The sequence below is a fragment of the Dendropsophus ebraccatus genome, chromosome 13 (genome assembly GCF_027789765.1).
Source record: "Dendropsophus ebraccatus isolate aDenEbr1 chromosome 13, aDenEbr1.pat, whole genome shotgun sequence".
Classification (NCBI taxonomy): domain Eukaryota; kingdom Metazoa; phylum Chordata; class Amphibia; order Anura; family Hylidae; genus Dendropsophus; species Dendropsophus ebraccatus.
This window is the reverse complement of record NC_091466.1, coordinates 41546297-41562044: the sequence shown is the minus strand read 5'-3', so window position 1 is coordinate 41562044 and position 15748 is coordinate 41546297. Positions and strand designations below refer to the sequence as shown.

General features: G+C 42.0%; 1 protein-coding gene across 2 annotated transcripts; it reads right to left on the bottom strand.

Annotated features, from left to right (window-relative positions):
• Nucleotides 1-496: 496 nt before the first annotated feature.
• On the bottom strand, nt 497-7272 carry ZBTB42 (zinc finger and BTB domain containing 42). Of its 2 annotated transcripts, none has more exons than XM_069950426.1 (2): nt 6969-7272; nt 497-4754 (listed from the first exon to the last, which is right to left on the bottom strand). In XM_069950426.1, exons 1-2 carry the CDS (start codon nt 7039-7041, stop codon nt 3319-3321), a joined length of 1509 nt encoding a protein of 502 aa, XP_069806527.1. In that variant the 5' UTR covers nt 7042-7272; the 3' UTR covers nt 497-3318. The 2 variants fall into 2 exon arrangements, with proteins under 2 accessions (XP_069806527.1, XP_069806528.1); XM_069950427.1 differs by lacking the exon at nt 6969-7272 and adding an exon at nt 5284-5485.
• Nucleotides 7273-15748: the final 8476 nt, after the last annotated feature.

The following is a 15748-nucleotide window of genomic DNA, read 5'->3' as shown; positions in this document are numbered from 1 at the left end:
TGATGATAGAAAAAACTAAAAACTCCATAAAGAAATAGTGTTCCTTTTTGAGGATCTGAGCTCACGTGATACAATAAAAACTTCAAGTAGCCGGAATACTAACACTATGGGTTTTGTCAATTACTTCAGACTACGTCTTAATCTCCACAGACAGTGTCTTTTGTCTACAGATAAGCCTTCATTCCTCCTGGCATCAAATTGAGCGCCAGTAAATGCCCCGATTAAGAGGAAATTATTTGTTCCATTAGAAGACAACCCCGAAGTAGGTTTAAGATTAGTAAGCTTCTTGTATCGTAGCAAACATCTGTTTTATTGATCATACAAAATATATACACATAAGTCATCCAAAGCCAAAAAGTCTACGGAGAAGGTAATTTTTTTTTTTTTTTTTTTAAGTAAAAATTAAAAAAAACTATAACAGATTTAGATTTTATTTTTTGACAAAAGAAAAATATAAAGACATCAATCCTATTCACGATTGTCAGTTTAACACACACTGAAAAAAAGATGGTACAAATTAAACACCACACAAACTAAAAGGAAGGTAAAAGAATTACAAAAGAAAAAAAAAAAATTCTGTAGAACAGCAAAATATTTTTTTTTTATAAAATATATTCCAAGCCAACAGGTCTGTCTACATATTATATAGTATAAAACTTTGTACAGAAATAATTAGTGTTTTTGTTGTTGTTTTTTGTTTTGATTTTTTTTTTTTTTTTTTACATATACATTTTTTGTCACCTCGAGGAGAACTATGAACTGATAATTTCCAGTGATTTCACAGCATTGGTGTGATTCTATTTCACATCCAGTGTTAAAACCCATGAGCAGCTCTGCAGAGCAGGTACAGATACAAAAAAATAATAGTTACAGATTTATTATACACAAACTGCATCTGTGCAATGTGTTCAGAAACAAATGCTATAGGCAAGTATGTTTTTAGCTACCCAAGATATCAGTGTTATTGACTCAAAAAAAATATAAGTGCAAATGATGTAGCTATCGAACAAACAAAATAAAAACAACAAGGTCATTGGACATTGCACAACTGGATTTATAGAATATTTTTATAGTCATGTCCATATGTTCGTCAGGCGGATGTAAACTTTGCTTGTTGTTTACCAGTGTCTCATATTACTTTACCATGTTTTATTAAAGTATACATAAATTAAATATTATAAAGACAAAAAAAAAATCAAAAACATACAGCAATTGATCCCGTTTCAGGGATGATCACTCAACTTAAAAAAAAAACAACGCTAAAATAGAATCTCTAAATTATAAATCATTTCACTTCAAATAAAAACTAATAAATACTATATCAAGTACCGTCAGGAAAATAAAAAAAAAAAAAAAATAACTTAATTTTAGTAGTTTTTTTTTTTTTCAGTGCTATTTTTTTTTTTCAAAATCACAGCAAAGTAACTAACCAGTAAATAGAACTATTGTACCTTGGTGAAGCCTATAAAACAAGGATGTTCACACATTAGAAAGAAGAAAAAAATGATGTACATCATACCTTCAACGTGAATGTAACAGCAGTTAGGAAGAAACAGAGCAGGAGTGACACCGTGTTGGCGTATAAATATATTTGCTCACATTACACGGCCATTTGGGAATCATAAAAACTCATTACGGGCATCTGCTTTTATTTTTGTAATAATGACTATCATAGGGTTCCATTCATCTTGTAAATGCCAATGGAATCGTAATAAAGATTTTTTTTTTTTTTTTAACACGAGCCAACAACTGGCCTTTAAAACGGAGAACACCTTCTAGACTGGCATATAAAATGGAGCGGTCCCCTTGACGGAGAAGATTTTCCTGATTTATGACCCCTTTTCCATTTCATGTAGGACTAGCAGAACTTCATGCTAATGGTACAAACACGCTGCAACCCATAGCAAACAATAAGACCATTGTTCACGTCCTCCTAGATCAAGGCTGGAGCCAGATAGCCAATGAAGCGAAAAGTTTGCTAACTTTATGTTTTTGGATTTTTTTTTTATTTTTTTTTTATTTCTGGCTCTGTCAACAGCAGGTTGATGGTTTCCAGGAAAGACTTTTATTTATGTACTATAAATTAAATGATAGACTGACCAAAGTGCATTTCTGATTGGTTGCTAGAGGTTGCCCCTGTGTAGCGTATGTCCGTTAAGACTTTGCAGAGAATTCTGGGAATACAGATACCGTGTTGAATACTATTTAGCTTATCAGTCTGGGGAATATTTAAGACGTTCATCATATACCTATTAAACATTGACCGTTCAATGTTTCCTGAGTGGATTGCAACAGATAGCCGTCATTATGCCATAAAGTTGTTTTTTTTTTTTTTTGCATTGCGACACGGTCTTTCTAGTTGTTAGTGACATTTTATATCTTGTAACTGTCTTAGATACAAATACTAAACTCTTCATCTGCTTCAGATGAGGGAACACACAGGGACCCACTGATCAAAACTGTCTGACGGGGGGGGGGGGGGAACCTGTCCTTGTTTCCCTTAGCAACCAATGCCAGAGAAATAAACATATGCTGAGCTCTGCTTAGTTGCTAAGGGCAACAACAAAGTCAGTTTTTTTTTTTGTCAGACAGCTTTGATAAGTGAGCTCCATAGTCTTACACTGTGCTCTACGCACTTAATAATAACAAACTGAGCCAAAATGAGAAAATTCATCAGGTTCACAAGTTCCGTGTACAGAAATACTATGATATTTAGAATTTTAATAGTCAATACTTTGATGCAACTGAACATTTATCAAATGTTCAATACTTTACCTAGACCAAAGAAACTGTGTATCATGTTCTAAATACTGCTGACTGAAATGTTGACAGAAAACTTGACTATGAATAGGACATGCTGTCTGTAATTGGGCCCCGAAACAGATGTAGCAGAGCTGAATGAGTCAGGATAAGGTAATAGGTTGAGCACAAAACATTGTGCTGCATAACTAACACAGCTCTGCTACATCTGTAACAATATAACCAAGACATTATATAGGTAGTTATAGTAATGAGTGCATATGTTTGGGGGGTTATTTCTGCATCTAACTCAGGTTTTTAAGTCAGATATAACCAACATGTACTGAGCAAAAAAAATATTTGTATATATATGGGTAATTTGGGCACCTTCTGTTGAGGACCCTTTTTTCACATTTGTAATAATCTGCCACATTCATGTGAACAGCAGAATAAATCGTATTAAATATATATTAAATAATTGCTGAAGGGGGGGGGGGGGGAGATGCAATTTAGGGGTCAACTGAGAATATTGCAGGGCTCAATAGAGGATCCAACAATGAAAATTAACCTCACTTCTTACTATACCACCAGGGACTTGACTAGGCCACAGTGGAACTTACGAATGTGTCTGTACAAGTCACCTGACTGGGTGAAACGTCTTTCACACCACTTGCACGCATGTGGCTTTTCCCGCGTGTGAACCACCGCGTGACGGCTGAGGTTATGGGAATATTGGAAACTTTTCCCACACTGGCCACAAGTGTAAGGCTTTTCTCCGGAGTGCGTACGTTCGTGTCTCTTTAAGGTGTACATACACGAGAAAGTTTTGCCACATATCGTACAGGTGGGAACAGAACCATCCGGAGACATCTTGATCCGAGAACCGTCTCTGTCTCGGAAGTGAGAGCTGAGATGAAGCTGCAGGACATGAGGACTTGGGAAAACTTTACTACACAAAGGACATATGCAAATCTGTCCAGGAGACACGAGGACACCTGATGTGGAAAGATCTGAGGAGTCCATGTCATCTTCGCTCTCGTCTCGATCATGATACAAGTCCTCTTCCCTAACGTGAGAATTTCCATTTCCTGTGAACATGTGTCCTAACCCTGTCATTAGGTTTTTGGCCGAATTCCCAACATGTTGACTCTTTGGACTCTTTGCCTCACTGTCCTCCTGTTCTGACAGCAAGCCTTGTTCATCTTTAACAAGTGGCACAGTGCCCTGCTGCTGGCTGTCGGAAGCCAGCTGTCCAAAGACGTAGGAGGGGTGTAAGGAATCTCTCCCAGACATTGGCTTGAAAGACAAATCCAGAGCACAATCCCCATCACTTGGAGGCTGTGTATGGTTAGCAGATCTCTGGGACAAAGGGCATGAAGAACTATTGACACTGGCCTTTGTTTTTCCAGCTGCTGTCTTGCATGACACAGCCTCTGCAGAAACTGAATTGACACCTATCAAGTCCGGGGACCAGCCTGGAAGCCCACTGACCTTTTCTTTCCAGGCTGGTTTCTCACATTCAGTGGTAGACATTTTTTCTTTATCTAGCATACATCCTTGAGGTCCATCCGTATCGGAAAACCCATCCTCCTTTTCCAAGTCAGACCCGTCATCAGCAGCTTTCTCTCCCGAATTGAGTTCTTTATCTTTAAGCTTGCCCTTGCAGACTTTTACAATGTCATACATGTGAAGATAGCTTGCAGCTGCCAGCACATCTTCTACAGGGAGGTTGTTGAATTCCAGCTTGCCTTCGTACATGAATTGAAGCAGCAGACTGAATGCTGGGGCCGTGACAATGTCACTGTTCAGATGTACAATGTCCCTTTTGTCTAGCTGGTCCCTGTAGAAAAGATGGAAGTACATGCTGCAAGACGCCAATACAGCTCTGTGAGCTTGGAACTGAGCTTCCCCAACTAAAACAGTACAGTCACACAGGAAACCCTGGTGACGCTGCTGACTCAGACATTGCAGCAACTGGCGGCTATGGTCTGGAAACTCCATTCTTCCTTCATAACCTGTTTAAAAACAGGAAAAACTTGAATGTTACAGTAAACTAAATCCTCTTAGCAGCTGCAATAAAGCGATCTGGCTATGGCAACACATGGAAAGAGCTAAGCGCATAACGTCCACTGCTCAATTCTCTATGGCAAGTTGCATTTTTAAAGCAAGCCTCTCATCTAACTGCACCTGCCAGGAACAGGAAAAACTTGATTTTAAATAAACAATGGCTTCCAGTAGGCAGATTTCAAAGCCTTGTCCCCCTCCTGGTCAGTGCAGCGATCGAGTAGTTATGGTAACTGCAGCCTTTTAAACACAAGCCTTGGCAGCTGTCTAAAACTTATTCCAACTTCTGCGTGCTAGGCAGACGTTGGGATCACAGATACATATCTACACCATGCAGCACAGCAACGGGGGATACTACTAGAAGACAGAAACAAACCCGCCGTCACCAGCTATGTAAATTCTACATTGCATTAAAAAAAAATTCTATTAACTTTTTAGCATAAGTGCAACATTAAGAATCGCTCTGCTACGCTCTCTTACCTTCTTCCCCCCTCTGCAAAAATAGGATTGACCTACTCATGGGATTGGCCCCCAGAGAGTTTTAGGGTGATCTAGCTTTCTTCTCTGCCATGGTTTGTGGTATTACAAGGTCTCCAGCAGACAAGCAGTGAGTAGCAGCAGCAGCAGTGTGTGTCCCTGTGTCAGTGCGAGCGTGTGAGGGAGGAGGAGGCTGGGAGTGCTCGCTTTGCTAATTACACAGCAAGCTGGAAAGTCAGCTGCTCTGAGTTCACTAGGATAGAAATGCTACCTCCAGCTGTGCTCCTCTTAATGCCATATGTTACAGCAAATCTAACTACCAGCCAACCACGCCGCTTGCTGCCTTTTAAAGTTCCAACTTCCCCATTTATAGCCATCTATTACATGGGTGCAACCCCTGGCCAGATTGGGGAAGGACACAAACGTCTACAAGTCTAGTTTTCTTATTTAGAGGTACAGGTGCCTGTGGCCTAGGACAGCAGCTTAAAGGGACGCTACACCTAAAGTCTACCTGTAAGCTGCCATTTAAGGTTAAGAAAAGATATAATTATTTTTTTTTTTTTTTTGTAGAAAAACCATCTGCCCTCCTGATCATTAGATTCTCTCCATAATCATTTTACCTACATCTGTGTGGGTTTTATTAGCCGACCTGTACTTGTATAATCTACACATTCATTATAGCTGTCCCTTTAAATATAATATTCTACTATACTGCTTAGCAAGGGAGCCTTAATATATAGCATGACCAAGACATGATAAAGTATTAAATGTATACTAGACCTTTAACAGACCAACACAACTATTATATTATAATACATACAGTATAACACTAACACAGCTACAATACTATAACATACATAAAACCAGTACAACTGTATACTATATTAAATGTCATACCGTCACAACTACTATAACATACATAAAACCAGTACAACTACTATACTATATTAAGCATCATACAGACACAACTTCTATACTATAACAGCCATAAAACCAGTACAACTATTATACTATATTAAACACAATACAGACACAACTATAACATCCATAAACCAGTACAACTATTATAATAAACATAATATACCAATACAATATAGACAAGGCTCTAGACACCCCCCACCAGCTCAGTCTTCTAGCATATCCCCCTGATTTGTGTACCCCATGCTGAGATATGGGTATAGAAATGTCTGTGACCTTTGCAGTTAGTCCCAGGCCTGTCGGTTCCAACTGCAGCAGGTTGCAGAGAGTTTAAGGAAGTGCAGACAGACCTCTTTGTATCCACTAACACCCCCTCCTCTCTCCCCTCCTGCCGGCTGTGCCTTCACCATGTAGCTGCCAATTCAAGCCTGGATCATTGTTTCCCACGGTTGATCCCCCCACCCCATAACAAAGTTATTATTGTTTATGGGCAGAATTATAAACATATAAAGATACATTGTAGCAAAACACTTTATAATGTTGCTGCTTTTAGCTCTTGGTGTCAGATGAACAGGATCAAACTCAATGCAGAGCCCTCTGGTTGTCTGGACAATGTCCCCAGGGGGGTTAGACCAGCAATAGTCCAGATGGGGACTGCAAACTTGTCTCATCCAGTTTAAAAGACCAGACCCCCCCTCCCCTCTCCTTCTCCTCTCCGACCTCCCTCCCTGTAAGCATGAGCATGCATCCCAGATATTGAGGCTACTTACAGGCTGCTTTAGGGGATCCAGGGGCTGGTGGCTGGTTTAAAGCCCAGAGTTTGTGGGGATCCTGCGGCTTCATGGAGATCCCCAGATGTTGGAGCTGGTGCCACCTCCCTCCTCCCTGTGTGTGGCTGTGTTAGTGGCAGCCTAGCAGCACTGTGTTGTTGGAGCAGGTTGGTAAGAGGACACTCCTCTCTGCACACAATACTCTCTAGCCTCTCCCCCTTGTTGTGGGATTGCTCCTGGGCTCAGGCTTGGTGCTGCTGGTGGATGGAGCTCTCCTTGGTGGTGCTGGTGGTGGTGTCTCTGCGCAGAGCCTGGCACTGGACACAGTCCCTGCTCCCCCCTCCCCTCCCCAGCCAGCAATGGGAAGTGTTACCACCGCTGCTGGGAACCAATGGGGAGAGGCGAGAGCTACAGCTGTGCCCTTCTCAGATAAACAGGCTGCTCCTGTTAGAATACACTGCTCAGCTAGCAGGGGCAGCCTGGCAGCTTTTAGGACTGAGAGGAGGAAGGGGAGGTGGATGTTCATGGAATCTTCACACTTAGGTGCAAAAAGAAACAAAGTGCAGGGATGCAGTTGCTGCAGAACCTCTTGGCAAGAAGATCTGTCATTATGCAGTTATAATCCAGCTCCTGCTTTAATCACATTTAGGACATTAGCACATTAGAGTGCATTAGATCTAAGTAAGCTGCTGCAGCACTTCTTGATGGCGAGACCTGTCACCCTCCTGCTTTAATTAAATGGAAAGAGAATGCCTAAATCTAAGGAAGCTGCTGCAGAACCTCTTAATAACAAGATCTATTATTTGTCATTTAAAACCAGCACTAGAGAGTAGAAAAGAATGCATTACATCTAAGAGCGGCTGCTGCAGCACCTCTTGATAGGGTGTCATATGTCATTGAAATCCAGCAGTAATCTAAAACTTCTGCAAAATAAGATCCCAAGAGATTCTGCAGAGAACAAGCCTATTTGCTGCCAGCTTTGAGGGATTAATAATCTTTATCTATAATATGTTTATGTGTTGAAACACAAAGATACCAGAAGTTCTACTTCAGTGATCTCCAACCTGTGGCACTACAGCTCCCAGCATGCGATAACAGCCAATGTCCGTCTGGGCATGCTGGGAGCTGTAGTGTTGCAACAGCTGGAGAGCCAGAGGTTGGAGACCACTGTTTTACTAGGTGTCCTATATCAGAGGTATAGAAGGTCAACGTTTGCTTCTACTTGATCTCCTGTTAGGTGAAAAATTTAATTATAAAACCTCTGCTTTGATCTTATATTAAGGTAGTGATGTCAGGAAACCTGTCTGTTTTGTTGGTATAAAGTTTAGTTGCTGCAGCGCCTCTTGGCAGGGCAAACCTGCCATTGATGTGCACAAAAGGAATTAAAGTTAATTATACATTCAGGTTCAGCTAGACACCATCCGCATAGCTTGCTATAGAGCTGCTGTTGTCTTATGTTACAGAGGGGCTGTGGACTCCCTCAGGCATACAACCCCTGCTGCTAAACCACTGTCCCATGCTAAAAAGGCAGACTGCCATTTCCTATGAGGTAATGCGGCCATGACGAATATACTCATATTGTCTCACGAATGACCTGTTTTGACCCAAGCGAGCACTGAAATAATAAGAGATAGGAGAAATATTTTATTCTGTGGAAGCCAATGTCCTCTGTTAATGGAGCACCTCAGTGGGAAGGGATTCATCAATCATTAATTCGGAGACAAGAGAGGCCTATTGTTAGTATGTATCAATATTGTCAGCTACCAGTTCGTGCAGTCATGTGACCATAGGGGGTGCATAGAAGTCAGCTAGCACCTAGGCCATGGTGCGTACGTGGGCACAGAGGTTGTGTGCCGGTGGATGACAATAATCATAGATATGTCATGGTTGAGAGGTCTTAGGCCTTGTCGTGTACAAAAGACCATAACATAATAGTGCCCAATTATTAGTGCCATATGGTATGGTGCCCAAATAAGACTAGATCTACATGGAAACTTTGGCTGCAATGTGGTGCCCCCTTCAGCAAAGGCAATAACCATAGGGGGTGCAGAGACTGTGGAGAAACCTGGGAGCTTGGGCTCTAATGGCTCTTTGCCTCTTGGGAAGGTGCCAGTCCTGTCACTAATATGTTATAGTTACGGAAGCCTTTTTACACATTTTGAGATGGGGTCTTGGAGCTATAAGGTAGGCCTCTAGGCCGATCAGGTCTGTTTGTGTCATGCTTGAACAGCTGGCCATATATTTCAGATAGATGTCAAACTCATTTGGCTGCGAGCTATCCCTATCTCCACATACACATGTATGCTCAGCCTGACCAAGTGTCCATTTATTCTAAATGGGAATAGAGGAGAAAGCCACGGCCAGACACATCTGACTGTGTCTTTTTGCCTGAGAACAAAAGGTTTGACCCTTTTTTTCCCTGATATTAGGAGCCCCTTATACATATTAGTTGGTTGGCTGATCCTGTTGAAATCTGAGCGTTTGGCTGACCTTAGTGTGTGTATAGCTAGCTTAAAGGGGTATTCCAGGGAGTACTTCTTTTTACAATGGGGTTTAGGTAGGTGTTAAAAAAAAAAACTCTCCTTCCTGGCTCCCTCATAGATTCAGCTATCATGGGGCATCCTGGTTCAAGGTACTTCCCATACATTTGCTGCTGTAGCTATAAGATCATAGAGTCCGACAACTTACACCAGGGAAAAGAAACCTGTGCCCCTCCAGCTGCTGCAAAACTACAATCCCCATCATGCCTGGTCAGCCATTGCTTTGGTTTTCCAAACATAATGGGAGCTGTAGTTTAGCACCAGCTGGATAGCTGAAGTACCATGACACTTATGTGCCTTTCCACATGGAACCGCTGCAGATTTCTCCATTGTAAATAAATCTTCATGGAAATCTGTGTGGATTTTCTACAATATGTGGATTCCACACAGATTTTGAGGTAGAATTTTCACCCTCTTAATTCTGCAATGTGAACAACCACATAGAGTGAAGGGAGCGCAGACATTTTTTGGCACAATACAACTCTAGATCCCTACAAGGCAATAATAGACTCTATGGGGGAGATTTATCAAACATGGTGTAAAGTGAAACTGGCTCAGTTGCCGCTAGCAACCAATCAGATTCCACCTTTCATGCCTCACAGACTCTTTGGAAAATGAAAGGTGGAATTTGATTGGTTGCTAGGGGCAACTGAGCCAGTTTCATTTACACCATGTTTGATAAATCTCCCTCTATAACCACAATCTTACATGTTAGTACTCTATGGGGGAGATTTATTAAACATGGTGCAAAGTAGAACTGTCTCAGTTGCCCCTAGCAACCAATCAGATTCCACCTTTCATTTTCCAAAGAGTCTGTGAGGAATGAAAGGTGGAATCAGATTGGTTGCTAGGGGCAACTGAGCCAGTTCCGCTTTACAACATGTTTGATAAATCTTCTCTTATGTGTACAACATGTTTACTCGTAAGGAGTTATATACTGTATACATCAATGTGGGTCTACCATTCTATATTTCATTTTATTAGACATTGACAATGAAACTTTTTTTTTTTAAAGAAAACCCTGCAGTTCTCTATGTGGCCCCTTGATGGGGGTGTGGAGTGCTTTCTTTAGAACTATATAGTTTATAAAATGTAATTTGTAAAGTACAGGAAGACAGCAGCAGGATTTATTCATACGTTTTTATGTCAGCAACACCCTAAAAAGGGTTGTATGTGTAATATTTATTGTTGATGTATCTTCACCATAGGTCATATATACGAGACTGGTGGGGTGGCCTCCAATTAGCTGTTTGCCAGAGCATCAGTTCGTTGTGCCAGCATACACTAAGGTGGCAACATATGGCACCATCAGGCCCGCTTCTGCCATGAGGCGGAATGAGTATTCCGCCTCAGACAGCAGATTTTGCAGGCCTGCAGGGGGCGGCATGCCCGGCTGATAATCTGGCGGACCGGGCAAATGCCCGCTGGGCCGCCCACATTATCAGTTGTAGGGCCGCCTGCCGGGCCCCTCCAGAACATACACTACCACCCCCACCTCCCTGGAACACCCAGGGTCCGCGGCCACTGGAGCTCTTCAAGGCGGATCTGCCCCTTTAAAAGCAGGGGGCTCCGCTACCACTAGCTGTTCTAACCAGTCCACTGAGCTTCCGGGACAGGTCACCTGATGCACGCCGGCCCCGTAAGCTCACAGCTCCAGCCCCGCGCGCCGCACCTCTCCCGCGGTCCTGTGCGGTCAGCTGTTACATGTATGCCACCGAGCAGGAGAATAGAGAGGTGCGGCGCGCAGGGCTGGAGCTGTGAGCTTACGGGGCCGGCGTGCATCAGGTGACCTGTCCCGGAAGCTCAGTGGACTGGTTAGATCAGCTAGTGGTAGCGGAGCCCCCTGCTTTTAAAGGGGCAGATTCGCCTTGAAGAGCTCCGGCGGCCGCGGCCCCTGGGTGTTCCACGGAGGTGGGGGCTGGTAGTGTATGTTGGTGGTGGGCTTGCTGCGGGCCCGCGCGCGCGGGGGGGGAGGTGGTTCGAGTGCCAGTGAGGGGGGGCGGCGGCCTGAGGTTTGCCTCAGACGGCACAGACCCCAGAATCGGCCCTGGGCACCATACATTATAAGTTACCTAATCAAGTTAATGGGAGGTGAGCTACATTAGTGTCATTTACAAATTTTGTCTGGAAAACCCCTTTAGGCTATTTCCCACAACGTAAGTTTCATAGTAATCATGGCCGTTGTTGCAGTGGCCATGATTACTACGGAACTTACATTGTGCATTGTTACATGGAGTGTGTGGCTCCTGCCGCATGCTTCATTGTGTGGAGCAGGGAATTCTGATGTGGGCGCGCACTGTAGTACCGGCCAGGATGATCTATTCTGACACCGGCCGGTCCGTGACCCAGCCAGGTCACAGAACGGCCGGTGCCTTACCACATCTGAAAATAGCCTTAAGCCGTAGCCACAGACGTACATCGTATCATTTCTCATTTATAATAACAGTCAACAGATCCACAACTATCACCCCTACCCCCTCAATAAGAATGCATTGAAAACACCAAGGCATGGATTTTTTCACAATCATTTTTATTTTGTTCTTTATATATACTAGGGCAGATGTATTACAGCGTTAGCTATACATGAGTCCTAAAAGATAAGTTCCCATTTTTCACAGGGAGCTTAAACATTTTTGACACAAAGTCAATATCCACTTTTTTATCATCGTGTCATTTTTAGTTCGGTGCTGAATAAATTCTACATACATCTTTATTGTGGTCCGCTTTAAATCCTCTACATGGATGCACATTCACTTCATGGATATTTTTCACACAAAGGGGGAGATTTATCAAACATGGTGTAAAGTGGAACTGGCTCAGTTGCCCCTAGCAATCAGATTCCACCTTTCATTCATCACAGACTCTTTGGAAAATGAAAGGTGGAATCTGATAGGTTGCTAGGGGCAACTGAGCCAGCTTCCCTTTACACCGTGGGGGAGATTTATCAAACGTGGTGTAAAGTGAAACTGGCTCAGTTGCCCCTAGCAACCAATCAAATTCCACCTTTTATTTTCCAAAGATTCTGTGGAAAGTGGAATCTGATTGGTTGCTAGGGGCTACTGAGCGAACCTCCTGAAATTGATTCAGTTTTGATCTGACCACCCATTTGAATTCAAGAGTGCTTGACAGGAGTACTTGGACACAGAAAGTATGGACAGGAACAGGAACTCCTGTCAAAGACAAGAGAACCCAACCTTGCAGAAATTTCGACCTTGTAAAATTACCCTAACACATCGGACCTCAAAAAGTCAGTTCTAGTCTAGGGTTCTGATATTTTACTCTAGAAGAACCCCCATAATATGTTTGGCACCCACTTTGCATCTGCTACAATTTTTTTTTGACAATTACAGACGCAAATAATGTTCTTGATCGTTATTCACATCCGTCTTTTTAAAATAATGGCCATTATTTTGCATGGCTGCATTTGTATTGCCAATTTTGTGGTCTATGATCTAACTTTCTGGTCTGGGATCTATTTTTATTTTTTTTTTCTGCCAAAAAACAGACTAATGGTGCGTTCACGCCTACAGGATCTGCAGCTGATTTTCTGCAGCAGATTTCATTTAAATAACTGAACACAGCATCAAATCTGCTGCAGATCTGCTGCAAATCCTGTAGGTGTGAACGCACCCAATTAGGGTATATTCACATTGAGCAAATTTGGCGGAATCCTGCCTGCCTCAGTGTCAAATGGCATCTCTATCGGAGGTCTTGCATGCCTCTTCTCTCCGCTCAAAGAACTGACATGTCAATTGTTTGAGCAGAGAGCTCGGCTGCAGAATTTCACCAAATTTGGTCATGGCTATGGCTATGTTCACACAATGTTTTCCAACGGACATTATTTTAGACTCAAAACAATGGCTGTTGTTTTGAGTCTTAAATAACGCCCGTTGGTTCATTGCTTAAGGTTTAATACCAGCCTCTTTTAAAATCCACTTTTTGGGTGTTACTATTAAAAAGTTGCATTTAATTTAGGTTAAAAAAAAAGGTTGAATGACGGCCAGATAATAAATCAATATGTGAACAACTAAATATAATGGACGCTGTTCTCAAAATAACAGCTGCAAATTATTGTCATGAAAGATTCTTATTCTATACAGTGTGTAAAAAGACGGCCGTTGTTTGCAATGACTTCAATGGGAATCATAATATATTGAAAACAATATTTTTACAAAAAAGATATTTGTGTGAACATAGCCTAAATCCTTTTAGAAGAAAACAGGAAATATTTTCAGTAATAGGCCATGTACACAGTGGATTGTACTGTATATACACTGATTTGTTTTGGTGCACATATCACACATCACAGTTTGGATCTGACCACCCGTATGAATTCAAGAGTGCTTGACAGGAGTACTTGCGCACAGAAAGTATGTACAGGAACAGGAACTCCTGTCAAAGACAAGAGAACCCGACCTTGCAGAAATGTCAACCTTGTAAATTTACCCTAACACATCGGACCTGAAAAAGTCAGTGCTAGTCTAGGGTTCTGATATTTCCAGACTCTGGAAAGAACCCCCATAATATGTTTGGCACCCCCTTTGCATCTGCTACAATTGAATATAAACCAGACATACTGAATGTGGGAGCACGGCCATATCTTATATTCTTCCATTCATTCATTACTATACAGACAAGCAGCACTGCAGCCATGTATGTTTCAGAACATGGCCAGATTATCTCCGAGCATCTGTTTCTAAGAGATGGCTGTAAGAGGACAGCTCCTGAGAATTGTGCCGTAAAACCAGGCCTGGTCTGTTAAAGCAGACAGCAAAACTGTGTAATCCCTCACATGTGGCTGGGATTGGATCATGTGGCAGTCATAAAAGAAAGCTAATTTGTCCATGGGTTAAAAAAAATTAAATAAGCAGCAGTGAAATCCCAGATAATCTTCCTTTGCATTTTTTTCCGGAGCAATCAAAATAAGGTAAATGTCCTGTTATTGGATTTTCCATCATTAGTTAAATTCTTCGAACATTTTAAACCAGCTGAGAAACAAGGTAATAAAAACTATTCTGCAGATGAAGTAGTAGGCTTTAGAGGAGTGACACATATAAATGTGAGCTGAATGGTGACAACGTACTAGGGCCTGCTCCATCTATGGGCTAAAGGACAAGTCACAAAAGAAGCTTATGGTGAGTTTACACAGAACGATTATCCTTCGAATTTTCGCAATAACAACCACATTTAAGCGATAATCGGCTTGTGTAAAAACAACGAACGATCAAGTGACAAGCGAAAAATCGTTTATTGTGATCTTTCAACATGTTCTCAAATTGTCGTTGGTCGTCCGCTAAAAATTCGGCTGGGTTCACACTGCACTTTCAGCATACGTTTAACGGATCAGTTTTTTTTAACGGACAAAAAAAAGTGTCAGCAACGTTTTTGTGTCCATCAAAAAAAACAGATCCGTTTGGATCCGGGTTTTTTTTATAATGGAAGTAAATGGAAAAAACGATCAAAACGGATGCACACAAATGCATCCGTTTTTTGCAATCCGTTTTTCATCCTTTTTTTTGCAAAAAACGGATGAAAAAAAACGGGATTGCAAAAACGCACTGTGAACCCAGCCTTCTAAAGATTCACCCTATGTGTGAGATGGGCTTAAAAAGCGATCTTAAAAAAAAATTTTCTAATGATTTTTCTAACAATTTATTCGTCTAAACGCTGATCGTTATAAAAACCAAATTGTTGCTTCAAAATCGTTAAACGATCGATTGGGGGAATTATCATTTTGTGTAAACGGACCATTAGGCTATGTTCACACATAGGGGGACATTTATTAAGTCCGACGTTTTTTACACCGGACTTAAACATGTCCCCGCATCTCCGGCGCTACCAAGATTTATGTAGAGGCGGACTGCCTCTACATAAATCTCGTGCGCTCCGGTGCGCACGGGCGAAAACCTATGCCAGCTGAGGGCTGGAGTAGGTTTTCGGCGTAACTTTAAGAGAAAAAGATAATGAATTGCGCGGACTGTGAGTCCGCGCCCCCGTTCCGCTCCCTCCACACCGCCTCCCCGCCCCCGGAGTACCCGGCGGAAAGTGCCGTTTTGCGAATATTTTATTTGCAAAATGGACGTTTTGCGAAAAAAATATTTGCAAAACGCCACTTTATGCCGAAATCAAAGATACGCCAGATGATACATGTCCCCCATAGTGTTTAATTAGCATCAATTAGCAATATTTTGCAGCCAATTGCATGAATCACAGTAAAATATTGCTGTGATTTTGGCAGAA

Excerpts from the sequence above, each read along its gene's own strand:
- ZBTB42 (XM_069950426.1), bottom strand. The coding sequence starts at position 7,041 with ATGAAGCCGCAGGATCCCCACAAACTCTGGGCTTTAAACCAGCCACCA. Across the intron at positions 4,755-6,968 it reads TGGATCCCCTAAAGCAGCCT|GTTATGAAGGAAGAATGGAG; the intron begins GTAAGTAGCCTC and ends GTTTTTAAACAG.